General features: G+C 48.4%; 1 protein-coding gene across 1 annotated transcript in view; it reads right to left on the bottom strand.

The window, feature by feature from the left end:
• Nucleotides 1-16,752, bottom strand: part of LOC102822913 (cytosolic acyl coenzyme A thioester hydrolase-like) — a gene marked incomplete at its 3' end in the record, with an annotated part of 77,375 nt that overhangs the window by 32,818 nt on the left and 27,805 nt on the right. Inside the window, exon 2 of the mRNA XM_006873126.1 lies at nucleotides 3,174-3,291. Within this exon, the coding sequence (XP_006873188.1) occupies nucleotides 3,174-3,291 (118 nt within the window). The remainder of the gene's footprint in view (nucleotides 1-3,173; nucleotides 3,292-16,752) is intronic.

The raw sequence follows: 16,752 nt of genomic DNA, 5'->3' as shown, positions 1-16,752 counted from the left end.
TAGTTTTCTTTGTATAAGTCCTTTGTTTCTCTGGTTACATTTATTCCTAGATATTTCATCCTTTGGGTGGCTATTGTAAATGGTATTGCTTTCTTAATGTCCTTTTCAATGCTGTCATTTTTGGTATAGAGAAATCCAACTGATTTTTGTATGTTGATCTTATATCCTGCCACTTCAGCAATGACATTCTTCATTCCATATCCTCTTCTGGCAGCTCCCTGCCAATATACTGCTGCAACCATTTCTGAATTATTTTCAGCAAAATTCTACTTGCATGTGTTATTAATGATATTGTTTGATGATTTCTGCTTTCCGTTGGGTCACCTATCTTTGGAATGGGCACAAATATGGATCTCTTCTACTTGGTTGGCCAGGTAGCTGTTTCCCAAATTTCTTGGCATAGATGAGTGAGCACCTCTAGAGATGAATTAGTTGTGGAAACATTTCAATTTGTATTCCATTAATTCTTAGAGCCTTATTTTCAACCAAAGCTTTCAGAAATAAGCCTGAACTTATTTCTTCAGTACCATGGGTACTGATCATATACAAACTGTTTGAAATGGTTGGGCACTGGCCAAATCTTTTTGGTACAATGAGTGTGTATTTCTCTTTTTTTTTAAAAACAGAAAACTTTTTATTGTGAATTGAGTGAAGTTTTACAAAGCAAATCATCAGTTTTATATTCATCAAATCGTATACTTTGTTTCATTACAGTGATTACAATCCCCTCAGTTCTTTCAGCTTGAGAAATGCCAAGCATGGTCTTCTTTTTGGTTTTCTAACTCAGGTCTTTGCACATTTCATTATTATACTTTACTTGGCTTTCTAGAGCTTCCCTTTGAAAATTTAAGTCCATATCTTTTACTGTCTCATTTTTTCCAGTTGCTTTAGCTTCTCTATGCTCAAGAGTAAGTTTCAGAGTCTCTTCTGACATCCATTCTGGTCTTCTCTTTCTTTCCTGTCTTTTTAAATGGCCTTTTGCTTTCTTCATGGATGATGTTCTTGACGTCATTCCACAACTCTTCTGGTCTTTGATCATTAGTGTCTAATGCATCAAATCTGTTCTTGAGATCGACTCTAAATTCAGGTGGGATATAATCAAGGTCATATTTTGGCTCTCGTGGACCTGATTTAATTTTCTTCAACTTTATCCTGAAGTTGCATATGAGCAATTGATGATCAGTTCCAGAGTCAACCCTTGGCTTTGTTTTGGCTGATAATATTGAACTTTTCCAATAAATAACACCTTAATAGAGAAAAGACTGAAGTTGTCAAAGACTTCACTCTGCTTAGATTAACAATCAGCACTCACAGAAGCAGCAGTCATGAATTCAAACGACACACTGCATCAATCAAATCTGCTGCAAAAGAGCTCTTTAAAGTGTTCGAGAGCAAAGACATCTGTTTGACAGGTAATGCTTCTAACCCAAGCCATGGGATTTTCAATCTCCTCATATGCATATGAAAGTTAGACAATGAATAAGGAAGATCATAGAAGAATAAATGCATTTGAATTATGGTGTTAGAGAAGAATACTGAAAGTACCATGGACTGCCAGAAGAACACAGAAATCTGTGTTGGAAGAAATACAGCCAGAATGTGCGTTAGAAACCAGCATGTCGAGAAGGAAGTCATGCTTGGTAAAGTGCACGGTCAGTGATAAAGAGAAAGACCCCTAATGAGATGGATTGACACAGTGGTAGCAGCAATGGGCTCAAGCCTCACAACAATTGTGAGGCTGAGGAAGGACCAGACACTGTTTCATTTTGATGTGCTTAGGATCGCTATGAGCCAGAACCACCTAACAACAACAACAACTGCCATGGAGTCAAGTCGGACTCACAGTCACTGTATATAGGGTTTCCAAGACTTCTAATTCTTTACAGGAGCAGAAAATCTCATCTTTCTCCCGTGGGTGTGTTTGAACTGCCAATCTTGGGTTAGCAGTCCGGTGCTTATCCTAAGTAGTTATTAAAGGTCAGAAATTGTGCTTAGATTAACAATCTAAGGGTCCTTCACTCATCTCCCATATCCCTACTCCTCCCACACTCCCCAGCTCTGGGATTTGTCCTTCCCATTACCTATCATGTCCATCCTTCCTTGCCAGGCTGGACTGGACCTTGGTCATCCTTCTTTTGGAGGATCTCAGGGGGCCTGCTTACCTACCCCACCCCAGTGGCCTGACTAGCACTACCTTGTGGGCTCTGGCCCGTTCTCCCCACAGCCACCAGAGGGCACTTTCTGAACAAAGACACCACCTTTCTACTAAAATAAAGGTCATTCTCCTAGCTTGGCAAGCAAGTCCCTCCTTTACAGGGTGGTGGTGGACTGTACAGGGTTTCCTTCACAGGGTAGTCCCAGTCTAACTCCACCATTCAAGACCCCACACCCACATTCAGCCATACATACTGACTGGGTTTGCGTCATTCAATACACACACACACACACACACACACACACACGTCATGTATTCTACGCTGGGATCAGAGTTTCCTCCTCTCAGCCCAGAAGACAGTAATCTCAGTGATGAGTTAACTGAGACCCACTGGTACACAGAGGCCAGATGATCCATTTCCTAGACCCAAGCACTCTCTCCATATGTCCTTCAGAAGTCACAGGGATGGGGTAGCAGGAGATGATGGGTAACAGCCACGCAACAAACCCTGAACTTCTGAAAACAGAAAGCTACCCACCGCACCCCACCACACCCATGCCAGCTATGACTCTGGGTAGAGAGTGCACACCATCACTGATGCCATCATGGGCACTATATTGAGCCAGGGCATGCTGGGCCTTACAGCTAAGCATACCAAACAAGGAAGGCACTGGTCCAAGGTTTGCAGATGGGGCAGAGGTGGAGCCACGCAGTCACTAAGAGTTGGAACTAACTCGATGGCAGTGGGTTTGGGGCCTCAAGACACGAGATTCCAGAGTGTAAAACCCTCCCCAAATGGAGGGAAGTAGTGGGGAGAAGGCAGCGCAGGCTGGCTCTCAGTTTAGTCTCCAGTGGTCTCCCACCCCCTCCTCATGTCCACCAAAGGAGTCTGTCCAGGGTCTGACTGGGCCAGAACTTCCAGGAGCCCCCAAGGCCAGGGCCTTTCAGGCTAATGCAGGCACCGGACCCATGGGGAGTTCCTCCAGGCCTCCTGGAGTCAGAGCGTGACCTCACTTACCCCATTCTGGCTGTTACAGTGACGGGTGCTGATGATGGCCCCTGCCTCCTCAATCATCTTCAGGATGGTCCCTCCATGGACATTGCCCGCAACGTTGGCGTCATCCGGCCGCATGATCCTAGGGCAGAGAAGGCAGAATGGAGCCTCTGTGCGAAGGATGTCACTGCTGCATGCCTGACAGCCCAGGGGAGGGGACATGGTCCCTTGGGGAAAGGACTTGAGGGTCCCCAAAGGAAGGAAAAGGAATGTTTGGTTTCTTTCTAGATGGCGAGTTCACCAGGGATGGGTGAAACACGACAGGCCAGGTGAAGAGTCCTGGGAACCCAGTTCTATGGATGCAGAACGTGCAGAAGAGAGGACCCTCTCCCCCCAGCCACAGACCAGGCTGGCCCCTGGAAAGGACCTTGCTCTGGCTGGGAAGGAATGACAGCTGAGGCCTTTGGTAAAGCCACCAGGTGACAAGGCAGTGGCCCAGGTACCAGGGTTCCCATTGCACTTTCACCTCCTGTGCCTATGACGGCACTGGCCAGGCTCACCAATGACAGCTGAGCTAAGAGGTACAGGGACATAGTCTGTGAACCCTTGGGGTATGAACCAGAAAATCACACAAGAGGCTGGCCTTGTGTAGCCACCACTGTTCAAGAATTGGAGATGACAGTGACAGCTTCAGGACCTCTGGAACCCCTTGGTCAGCAGGGGATAGCTCTCTAGTCACTAACTGCCCTTCCCTGGGGGTACCCTGAGGCAGTACTGCTCCTCTGGGATTTGAGCCAGGAGCCCTTGATAAAAGTCAGGGAGAACGGAGGAGAGAGCAAGTCCTAGCCATGGACAGTAGGCAGTGGGAGGCTCAATGAGAGCCTCGGAATCCCAACCAGCCAGTAGAGCACGCCCACATGGACTGAGCCCAAAGAGCCTGGCGTTCCGCCAGACCACTGGCAGGCTAATTAAGTCCACCCTCGACAGCTGCAGGCCTGGGAGGCAGGTGACTGGCACTATGGGCATGCCGGGGGTTCCAACGTGTCCCTCGTTACAACATGCCTGACACCCATAGGCAACCTCACACAGCCTACCTTGGCACCCACTGGCCAGTATGGGACTCCAGGACTAGCACCTGTCCCCTCTGGGTTCCTGAGCCCCATAGCCCTCCTGGTCTGGCACCTCCTAATCTCTCCTTTTAACAGCTCGGGAAGTTAAGCAAGTCAGACTCTGGGATTAAATCCTGGCTCCAGCTCTCAGTAACTGGGTGACTAGGGCGAGTTGCCAAACCTCTCAACCCTCCATTTCCCCATCTGTACAATGAGTGTGATAATAACCCCACCTCATTTGACCCCAACGAGGTTTGAATAACATAAGACAATGAGAAAAAACTGAAGTTGTCTAGGATTTTATTCTACTTGGATCAACTATCAACACCCACAGAAATAGCAGCCAAGAAACCAAACAAATCTGCCACCAAAGACCGCTTTAAAGTTTTTCAAAATCAAACATGTCATACACACATTGAGGACTAAGGTGCACCTGACCCAAGCCACCGATGGTCTGTCTTTTCAGTCACCTCATAGGCATGGGAAAATTGAGCAACAAAAAGGTAAGATTAAAGAATTGATGTACCTGCTGAAAGAAACATTCTTTGATGGTTACCAGGGGTGGGAGGGAACGAGAGGCGTTCAATGGCTAGAGGGCAGTTACATGTTAGCTAGGGTCACGCGAGGCCAATATAAGAGGGAGGTTGGCAGAAGAAAAATGAACACAGGGAAGTACGTAAACAAGGGTTAAGGGGACTAGAGGTAAATAGTGCTATATACACAACCGTGGAGCAACAGTGTTCTATGGGCAGTTGCATGGACAGATACACAACCTAAACAGGTATAGGAGGGAGAGTGGGAGTACACCCATAAATATGTAAGGGTTTGAAAGAGGATACCTGTACATGAGAATTCACTTTTGCTGCAAACATACCTATGAATGTGGTAGAGCATACGGGGGCAAAATGATTTTCTAATTTTAAAAAAATAAATAAAAACTTCTTAGATATGATCAAACATCTTAAGGCAATGAGTTGCTGAGCCTGGGGCTCAGGACCATAGTCTCGGAGACACCAGGGTCAAATGGCATAACACAGTCCACAAAGACAATGTTCCACTTTAGCGAGCAGTGTCTGAGATCTTAAAAGCTCACGAGAGACCATCTCCATGTACGAAAGGAAGAAAGAAAAGTGATGAAAATTTAAGATGCTTGGAATCAACTAGTCCAATAGATCAACGAAGCAGATGAACAGTCACCATGGCTCTGAGACCAGAAGAACTAGATGGTGCCCGGCTACCATTACCAACTGCTCTGAAAGGAATCACATTAGAAGTCCTGGATAGAGTGACAGATAGAATGTGGAACAAAACTCAAAATTATTTTTAAAACCATCAGGCTCCCTAATCAGAAAGAGACTGGAATAAGCTGAGAGTGGCCCTCGACCACTCTTCAGATCTTGAATGGAACTCACCCTCCTGGCCCAATTATCACCCAAACAATAGATATAGTATATATTGTTGTTGTTAAGTGCTGTCAAATCGGTTTCGACTCATAGCAACCCTGTATAAGGTTTCTGAGGAGCAGCTGGTGGGTTTGAACTACCAACCTTGTGGTTCGCAGTTCACTGCTGATCCTGTAGTGCCAAACCAGAAGTCCACATAAGTATGTAGGGGGAACAACATTAGTAATGTATGCTCACCATGGAATGGTCAATCATTCAAGATCAAAAGGGCAACATTTACCTAAGGACAACGTTGAGAAGGGATGGATGGAAAGGAGGGTGGAAGGGAAACAGTCACTGCAGGGAGGAAGTGGGATAACTGTTGTTGCAGGGAGGGGATTGCAATCATTGAGATGAAACAAAGTGTGTGGTTTGCTGAATGTAAAACTGGTATCTTCTCTGTAAATCTTCAATCAATTCACAATAAAAAGTTAAAAACAAAAAAAAACAGCAACAAAAAAAGAATAGATGTATAATACTGAATATACTGGGGACTGTCAGAAGACTGAACAAAGCAGTCTTAGAAGAAATACAACCAGAATGCACCTCATAAAAGGGGATGGCAAGACTTTGGCTTGCTTACTTTAGAAAGACCAACCACTACAAAAGGACATCGTGTTTGGCAAAGTTGAGGATCAACGAATATGAGGGAAACCCTAAATAAGATGGACACAACAGCTGTCTCAGTGGATCCAGACACGTCACAATCGTGAAGACAGCACAGGACCAGGCAAAGTTTCGTGTAATGCGTGAGATGGCCATGAGTCAGAGGCAACTTGATAGCACCTAACAATAATAACAGTGCAGAGAATGAGATCATGAATAGTAGTGTTGTTGTTGTTAGGTGCCATCGAGTAAGCACCAACTCATAGTGACCCTATGCACAACAGAACAAAACACTGCCTGGTCCTGGGCCAATCTCACAATTGTTACTAAGCCTGAGTCTACTGCTGCTGCCACTGTGCCAGCTCATTGAAGATCTTTCTCTTTTTCTTTGACCCTCCACTTTACCAAACACAACAGCCTTTTCCAGTGACTGGTTCCTCCTGATAATATGTCCGAGGCATGAGAGATGAAGTTTGGCCATTCTGGTTTCCAAGGAGCCCTCTGGCTGTACTTCTTCCAATACACATTGGTTTGTTCTTTTGACAGCCCATGGCACTTTCAATATTCTCCTTCAACACCCTAAGTCAAAAGCATCAATTCTTCTACGATCTTCCTTATTCACTGTCCATCTTTCACATGCATACGAGGTTACTGAAAATACATGACTTGGGTCAGGCACACCTTAGTCCTCAAACTGACATCTTTGCTCTTCAACACCTTAAAGAGCGTTTATGCAGCCCATCTGCAATGCAATACGTCGTTTGATTTCTTGTCTGCTGCTTCTATGAGTGTTGATAGTTGATCCAAGCAAAATGACGTCTTTGACAACTTCAATCTTGTCTCCATTGATAAGAACGTTGCTTATCGGTCCAGTGGTGAGGATTTTTGTTTTCTTTACATTGAATTGCAATCCATAATGAAGACTGTAAGTATTTTATGTCTTCACTTTCAGCAAGCAAGATAGTATCATCTGCATAACGCATGTTGTTAATGAGTCTTCCTCCAATCCTGATGCCACATTTTTCTTCATAGAATCCATCTTCTCGGGTTATTTGCTTAGCATACAGATTGAATAAGTATGGTGAAAGAATACAACTCTGGCATACAGGTACTCGATTAATATCAATTATTGACATTTCCCCCTTTCCTGTAAGGATGTAGCTCATCTACTGCAAGTAAGTTGGAAGCTCCAAGAAAAATGCCATTTCTAAGAGCACATCCTCAATGCTGGCCATGCCCACACCATGCCCATCCCCAAACGTCATCCCCTGCACCCACGTTGAGATACTGACACAAGGGCCAGAGACCTTTAAGGACAATGTGCCTCAATCAGGCAGGACCCCTAGGTCTTAGAATAACTTTGGGAGGGTACCAAGGGGGCAGTTAGCCAGGAAGGGATGAGCCATGGACTACGGTAGTCAGCACAGACACCAGCTTCCCTTGGCTTCGCAAACATTTTCAAGTTTAAAAAAAAGACCCGAGCTTATACATTTGAGTGTTTTCAAAAGTTTGAGGTAAGAAGGAATGAATTCAAATAGAAAACCTATTGTATCGCCTTTTTTTCCTTTTTATTTCTTAGCTCGCTCTGGTTTTTGCTTAGGTAAAGAAGCGTTTTCCCTGAGCTGGCCATGGAGGAGTCCTCTGATAAGGGGGCTTCCCTGTTGGGGCACAGGTTCAGGATACAGCTGGGTGGGGAGCCCCAGGTCCCAGAACCGTCAGGAAACATGGGCCAGTCCTCCCCAGAAGTAACAGAGCCTGCCGCTTCCAGCATGATCTGCCTCCGTAACCCTCACTTTTTCTCTCTGTAAAGAGGGGCTACCCTGGCAGGCTGGCCCTCAGTGGCACTCCCTGCAAGACTGGGGAGAAGCTAAGAGAGGGTGCAGAGCCACGAGGAAGTGCTGACATCCAGGGGGCAGAGAAGAAAGCAGATACGGAGACAACCTTAGACAGAGGGCAAGGGCAGTATCTTGGGGCCAGGGCAGAGCCTAGAGCCACCCACACACTGGAGGATTGAAGTTGTCCACTACAGGGACCCTGAACTTCCAACACCCTGATGCCCCAGGACTCTGAGCACTTGGCACTTTCATCAGGGAGAAAATAGTGGGGACCCCAGACTGCATGCTCTCTGTCACAGGCCTTTTGATCCCCACTGTCCTGGTCACACCTCCCTACACCTGTAATAGAATTTAAATTCTAAACACTTGCTTTGCAGAAGACGGCTGTTTATAGTAGGAGCCCTAACTCCATTTTGGTCTGACAGATTTCTTCTCCTTTTAATTCTTTCTGACATAAACCAGCAATGTGGCAGTAGCTTTGCCCGTAGGCAGAATGTGTTTGAAAGTAGATTCCAACTCCTCTAGTTAGCCCAGAGGAAGTCCTGGTGTGGTGTTGAAGGATAAACACTGGACTGCTAACTGCATGGCTGGCGGTTCAAACCCACCAGCCACTCTTTGGAAACCATACACAACCTCAATGGCACTTAACAAAAACAAGCCAGTCCAGGGGGGGGCAGATTTTCCCCCAGGGAATCTACCTGGGTTTGCCCTTAATGGAACAACTGGGGTACCAGGGCTGCATGGTCATAAATCACACCCTGACCATCAAGTAGCCAGGTGGCCGGAGGGCCCTAGAACCAATCCTGTAAGCTTTTCTAATATGCAGTAGTGGATGTATACGAGTCATGGTCCTTCCCCTGTTTATATAGGTCTGCCTGCAACAAAGAGATGAACTGATCTGCCACCATCCATGATTTTGTGACATTTCATGTATGTATGTTATGTATGTGTGTGTAAAGGTATGTATATATAGAACTACATACATATATATTGTTGTTGTTGTTATCAGGTGCCATCGAGTCAGAAGCGACTCATAGCGACCCCATGCACAGCAGAATGTAACAATGTCTGATCCTGAGCATTTCATTTGTTTTCTGTCATCTACAATTGCCAAAAAGCCTCTGAAAATTGATGAAAAACAAATTGAAATGTTTAAACAAACTGATGTAACACTGGAGCCCCCTCACTTGTCCAAATGCCATTCCGTTTCTCTTCTTTCTGTCCTTCGGTTCATCTTTCCTCCCTTCCTGCTTTATCGTCTCTCCTTCCTTACAAGACTCTAGGGTCCAGCCTCCAGGATCCTTCTCCAGCTCAGTTCCCCTAGTGTACCCCTCCCCTATGGCAGGCCAATGCCCTTGGGGGGGGGGGGGTGGCCACAAATGCTGTCATCTTTGGATGGGCAAGTGTGTGGAATGAAGATGTTGTTGTTATTGTTAAAGTGCCGTTGAGTTGGTTCGGACCCATAACGACCTTGTATAGCGTTTCCGAGGAGCAGATGTTGAGCTTGAACTACAGTTCAAACTGATTTTGCAGCTCAGCACATTGAGCCACAGAGCCCACACCAGGAGTAGGCAGGAGAATGCATGGCCCTAACTTGTCTTCTACTTTTGATAAAGATCTATGTAGGAGAGGCGCTTTACTTCCCTCTTCACCATGAAAAAGGAAACGAAAACCCAGCAAAGCAAGCTCGATGCTAAAAACTCCCCATCATGCCCCTATTCCCGCGGCTGACTGAGTGTGGGACCAGGGTGCGAAAGCTTCTGGACTTCTGAGAGAAGCTGTAGATGTAGAGTTTGATGTGAAGTCTCCCAATGACTGAGCAGTGGCACTGACCCACTGGGGTGGGCAGCAGATGGCATGGCCCAGTCCTGGGGTCTGTCTGCAACCTCAGTCACACCTGTTCTTTCCCATTTCTCCCACCTCTGCCCATGCAGTCCTGCCTTCTTCCTACCCCACTGCAGCCTCAGAAATTTCAGGAGGAAGCAAAGCCCTCCCTTTCAGCTAGCGGTACTGCTGTCTTCCCTCACCAGGCCTAAGTCCAGAGCGTCATCGTCCCACATCTCAGCCCCTCCTGCCCTCACAGTCAAGCCTACTGACTCTTCGCATCTGGAATGACCCCACGTCCCCCTTTCTACCCAGCAGCTGCCCGTGCTCATCGCTGCATCAACAAAAGCCAATCAGGCACCAGGCAGGCCAGGGCTGGGGTGCACACTAATCAACGTAGGCATGGGCCTGCCCTCAGCTAGCTTCCACCTAGAGCAAGCTCCAGGCTGACAGTCAGAGCTCCAAGGCTCCAAGCAGGCATGAGGAGAGGGTCCCATGGGGACGCTGGGAAAGTTTCCCAGAGGAAGTGACCGAGTCCTCAAGGATAAACAGGGTTGAGCCCAGGAGGTGGGACAATGTTCCCTGGAGAAAGGGCATCTTATGTGAAGTCCCAAGGCCAGGAGAGCTTAGAGAGTTCCAGAACTTCATCTGGAACATGGAGAGTCCCAGAAGGGGGCGGACACATGATGGGATTTTAGGGCTCAGTGTGGATGTGGGGAGTGGCTACAGTCCTAACTCACTGTGTAGCCCCTTTATCCCACAAGGAATCTAATCAAGTCCCTCCCCTGCTCTGACCATCCAAGACCACTCTGCTGTCCAGTCAGTACTAATTCACAGCAATCCTATATAGGGTTTCCGAGGAGAGCAGCCGGTGAGTTTGAACTGCTAACCTTGTGATTAGAAGTCCAGTGCTTATCCTACAGCACCATACCAGGACCCCAGGGCCACTCTATCTGCAGAATAAATACTCAACTCCCTGGTGAGGCATTTGAAATCTCAGAGATCCTGAACTTTCCCCATCTCATCTCCTGCTGTGCCTGCCTACAGGAGCCCCAAGGTACAGCTGTCCAACTCAATGTGGTTCCTAAGTTCCCCGGACCTTCCCTTCCGTCATAACCTTTGTCCATGCTGCTGCAGCAGTACCTGGCCCCTGCTCTGTGAAGAAAAGTGAGTGGCACAATGGCATGAGCCATCAGGATTCGAGTGCATTTACAAACTGGGATTCTACAGAAAGGGATTTATTTTACAGACACTGCCATGCTGTTTGTAATACAATGCAAAAGACTGGGCATGCTCTACATGCCCATGACAAGGGACCAGTGAAATTAAATCAGAGCCACACCCTGGACTATTGCGCAGCCTGTATGAAGTGGGAAGAAGCCCTTTCTGAGCTGACCTGCTCGCCAAGATCCACTGTTAGGTGAAACAAGCCACTCACAGAACGGTGGGAAAGAGAGCTACACCAGGAGACACAGGGAACTGGACGCTCCGGTACCCCTGGAGAAAGGGAAGAGCTGTTGGGTGAGGGAAGCTTTCTCTGGAAAGCTGACTGTCTCCTGGGTGTCGGATCATGTCAACCTATTCAAATAACTAATCTTCAAAACCTTTTATGGCTGAAAGCACCACCACACACCTGCACATCCTTCCAGGATCTTCTTTTCAAAATGATTACTGCCTCCTCACAGCCAGCACCTGCCCCTCAGGTCCCCTGCAGCAGTAGCCTTCGGGGTTCTTGTGAGAGGACAGTCCCTTGTCCTGGCATCCAGAGCAGGAGGTGGTACTGCAGAAGAGCAATGAGTGCTGGGACCAGCAAGGAGGGTGGGGGGCGGGCAGGAGTTCTGTATCCAACTCAAGCAGATGCCCTGTGGGCCAGCCCAGGTCCCACACAAAGGCTGACTGACTTGCTTCCTATTCCCAGGACCTTTGCTCTCCCTGGAAGAGGCTAGCAGGGGCAAAGGGGAGCACTGTGCCAGCTTCAGCTTGAGTCTGACTCCACTCCAGCTACTGATGCCTGGCCAATGTAGGTCAGATCCACCAAGACAGGGGCCTCCCTGTGCGCACTCTACGCCCAGGCCACTGGGAGCATGGCCAGTCCCTCATGTCAGGACTCAACTCAAAACACTACCGTGTGAAATCCTGGGTGGCCAGGTGTAGGATAAAGGAACTACTCGAAGGAGACGGTGATGGCACCCAGCGCAGCCCAGCTTGCTTATATGACATAAAGTCTTCCCGGGGTTTCCACCTGTCCCCAGGGTGCAGGCTGTCATGAGCCAGTCAGGTGAAGTCCATCCTGAACTCGCAGACCATTCCAGAAGTTCCCTGGGGTTCCTCCTTCTGAAGGAGGCCTCAAACCAGAGAGCCAAAGATGGGTGTGAGGGTGTCCACCAGGGCCTTGAAGACAGTCCCTCCCTTCCTGCAGGACCAGTGCAGGCAGGCAGGCAGCACCCACTAAAAGCTTCAGCAGGGGGAGTGAAGACTTGGTCAGGAAGGATGGAGCTGAGATCGGAAGGATGGGCAGAGTCAGACAGCTGACCCAAGAGGAATCCGCTAAGCAGGGGCTAACATTTCAGGCAGGGAGGGAGAGGCTCACCTTGGGCCTGGGGAGTGGGTCACAGGGGATGGGGTGGGCAGCTGAACCTCAATGACCAGGCCAAGGCAGCCCTAAGTACCTCACTCTTCCAGGAGAGCCCTGCATTGCCTAAGAAGATTCTAACGTAGTCCATTCAATTCCCCAAAGACCCCACCACATCACCCCACAGGTGGGAACGGTGAGAGACATGCAGCCAGAAATTCAGATAGTTCCTGAGGAACTTCTAGGCCTGGATGAGGTGAAGGCTGACTACCTCACCCTTGAGCTCCCAGGGCAGGAGATGAGCTAGAAGGGGTGCGCTTGGTGCCCACTAAGCCCAGGCCCCTAGAGCACACCAGGGCTAGGGCCGGCAGGACACTCAGAGAGCCCAGCTGCAGGGGGAAAAGAAAAGGGAAGCAGCAGGAAGGACAGGGTGGCAGGGAAGAGACAATGGTGCCATTGTCCCGAGGGACCAGGACTCTTCTGAGCAAGCCTCATCAATAGATTCCTGCCACTAGTCCATACCAGTCTCTCTGAGGCTGACTTCCTGCCCTGGCTCCAGAAAACCACCTACTGTCCTGGGCGAGAAAAACTGGACCAACTGGGCCATCCAGAGTGTACTCTGGTGATCTTCCCAGCCTGCTGAGTACATGGAGCAGCATCAGCTCTACCCACTGACACCCAAAAAGTGTCCCCAGCCAGTCACTGCCCACAACAGTGTGTACCTGCTCAGTTGAGACATCCTGGGATCAGGTCTCAGGCAAAGGGACAGGCGACAATCAGTCCTGCTGAGTCACTGACTAGTCCCCATCACACAGTCTGAAAGGTCAGTCCTGACGCAAAGGCCGTCCCAGGTCCCCAAATGCCGGGCCGAGGTGGGGGGGCTTACTTCCTGTGCTGCCCAGTCTAGCCAGGAAGCAAGGGACCAGCCAATCCGGACAGACAACCAACCGCCAGTTGTCATAGAAACCTCGCTTTATAAATAATTATAAGAGGAGACAAGCAATCCTGCAAGCCCTTCCTACAGCTGGGGCACAAAGTCAAGAAGTGCTAGGGGCCGTCTCTGAAAAGCATCTGGGTAAACGTCATTTCCGAGTCCCTGGGTGGGGCAAACGGGTAACACACTCAGCTGCTAACAGAAAGGCTCCTCGGAGGTTTGAGTCCACCCAGTGGCAACTTAGAAGAAAGGTCCAGTGCTCTGCTTCCAAAAGATCATCCATCAAAAACCGTAAAGGAAGGATGCCCAGAATGGTTGAACAACTTGAAGACTATAATCAATGTCCCTAAGTGATTGTACACATAGAAGCTGAAATGAGATGGCATATGTTTTACTATGTATGTTTTCACCACACAAAACTCCTGTGGAATACAGTACTAGTCTAATAAACATACAGTTGCTATATCTCATGGTCCACTGGGTTGTTTAAACCTGTCCAGCACACTGTCCTGATTCTTTGTTCAGGGACCTCTGGGAGTCTTCCTCCAGGGTCTCAACAAGGACTGGGCCCCAGAGCCGCACAGCCCATGGAAAGAAGTTGGTGTCATCAACCTGGTCCAAGGACCACCTCCAGTGGTACTCCCAGGGCCTGGAGAGCAGAAAGTCTCATCTTTCTCCCACAGACTGACTGGTAGATTCGAACTGTTGACTTTGCAATTAGCAGCCCTGTTTGTAAACCACTATTTTACCAAGGCTCCTTCTAATTACGCTTTTGCTGTTGTTAAGAGCCATCAAGTTGATTTCAATTCATAATAAACCTGTATAGGGTTTCCAAGGAGCAGCTGGTAGGTTTGAACCACCAACCTTGTGGTTCAAGCTGACCTTGAGGTCCAGTACTTTATCCTATGACACCAAGTCAGGACTCCTCTGATTATGCTTAGACAATCACACACACACAAAAAAAAAAATCCCAAAAACCCACTGCAATTCCTGTGGGGTAGAGGAGAGGTGCCCCATAGGATTTCCAAGGCTGCATGCTTTATAGAAGCAGGCTGCCACATCTTTCTCCTGCAGAGCGGCTGGTGACTTCAAACCACCAATCTTTCAGTTAGCGGCTGAGTGCTTAACCACTGCACCACCAGGACTCCTCGTTAGGCAGACTCACCTTAATTCAAGGAGCTTTTGCTTCCTTGAAGTGGCCTCCAGTCCCAGAGGCCTTCTTAATTCAGAGGGCAATTCTGGTAAAAGTCACATAAGTAAATGATTACCAAGAGTTCAAGTGTCATTGCCTGCAAGTCCTCCCACCTGAATGTGAAGAGAATGAGCGGAAAAGGGGGAGCAAGCTACACCTCCACACCTGGCATGGCTCCACAAGGAAGCAGTCCATCAGAGCAGGAAGTGGCCAGGCCCTGGCAGCCAGAGATGTGTAATGTCAGGAAGTGGGTGGGGCATTCTGGAGAGGTCCTTTAGACCATTCGGAAGGGCCCAGAAAAGGGGAAAGACACCAAGGCTAAAGTCAGGAGCCCGCTCTGTTTGTTCCCAGAGAGCATCTCTACCCACATGAAGCACTCTACACATGTCCTCAGTCACTTGGCTGTGGCCACCACATACATTGTCCACAGTAGAAACTATGCTTCTGGGGGGCAGTCCCACTCATCTGCTCACATGAGGAAAGAGCCCAGGCCATCCTTCTCATGGCTGTACCCCCAACACCAGGTACAATGAAGGGATAGTGAATCACCATGAATCTGTGCTGTCTAAGTGAGAGCATGCCCGAAGCAGGTACAGTGGGCAAGGACCTCATTCCCTGCCGTGTCCATCCCAAGTCCCTGTGCCACTGCAGTCCACCATGACCTAGGTCCCAGGCTCCTTTAGGTGGGTAAGGGGTCTTCCTGCACTTGGCCAACAGGCAAGGCTGGGCAGCAGACCATCCCCCCATGCCGCCTTAGCCCCAGCAGAAGCCCAACACCTGCTCCTTCCCACAAGCTACACAGAACTAGGAACCACCGCAAAATGACATGCTGGGTCTATGCATCTGGGAGAGCCCATCTCTTACTTCAGGACAGAGAGGCCTGTAAATCATGGGCCACCCCATTCCAATCACAGCACGGTTTCAGAGCCTTCCTGCCAACAGGTACAGCAGACCAGGGTCTCCACCAACCTCCACCCCGGTTAACCCCTAGTTCCCAGGCAGCTCCCAACTCACTGCTCGGGCTTCTCCCTAAGACAGGCGTCTCTGACTCCCTTTCGGAGGACTTTCAGGGACAAGCCTCGTCGAAGCACAAGCATGGTCTCGAGATCTGGGGCTCTCCAGGACTCACTGCAGCCAAATGCCACTTGGAGAACCAGTCTTGGCTCTGATGCTATGCCCTTTGGACTCAGCTCCATCCCTCAGGGCGGGCATTGCTGATTTCCTGAGCAACCCTGGCTTCTCCGCCTGTGTGGCCACAACCCTGGCTACACTAGACTGGATGCACCACCAACTTGTCAAACAGCAAAGTTGAGCTGCTGTTAAAATTCAAGAGATTACTGAAGGCACAAAATGGTCCAAGATCGGGCAGAACTTTGTAAGGATTCACCAAAATACTGCAGTGGAAGGAAACGGGCTTAAATACAGAGGATCCAGGAACTTATAAGAAAATTCTGATGGGTTGACATTTACAAAACCATGCTCTAACAGATAGAAGACAACTGCAAGACCTCTTAAACACCATTTTGCTGATCAAGTTTGACTTATTTACCAGTTTACCAAAACCAAACCAGTCCCAATTCCGACCTATAGTGACATTGTTAAATGCTATCGAGTAAGTTCTGACTCATAGAGACTGGTGGGTATGAACCACTGATCTTGCAGTTAGCAGTCCAGTGCATATCCTACATAGCTACATATATGCATATATATGTATACATATGGTATATACATGCACACATATGTGTATATGGAGTGTGGCACTGTAGGATACGTACAAGACTAAAAGGTCAGTTTGAACCACGAGGTTGGGAGTTCAAACTCACCAGCTGCTCCTCAGAAACCCTATACTGGGTCGCTATGAGTTGGAACCGACTCGACAGCACTTAACAACAACAACATGTATATATACGTATGTGAAGGACCTCTGGTAGCGTAATGGTTACGAATCAGGCTGCGAACCACAAGGTCAGCAGTTCGAAACTACCAGCTGCTCCGTGTGAGAAAGATGAGGCTTTCTGCTCCCGTAAAGATTTACAGCCTCGGAAACCCTGTGCTTTAAAGTGCATTATTGTTGCTGTTGGGTCTTCCT

This window comes from Chrysochloris asiatica, unplaced genomic scaffold (assembly GCF_000296735.1).
Source record: "Chrysochloris asiatica unplaced genomic scaffold, ChrAsi1.0 scaffold00223, whole genome shotgun sequence".
NCBI classification, from domain to species: Eukaryota; Metazoa; Chordata; class Mammalia; order Afrosoricida; family Chrysochloridae; genus Chrysochloris; species Chrysochloris asiatica.
Note: the sequence above shows the minus strand (reverse complement) of the source record. Positions and strands in the feature narration are given on the sequence as shown.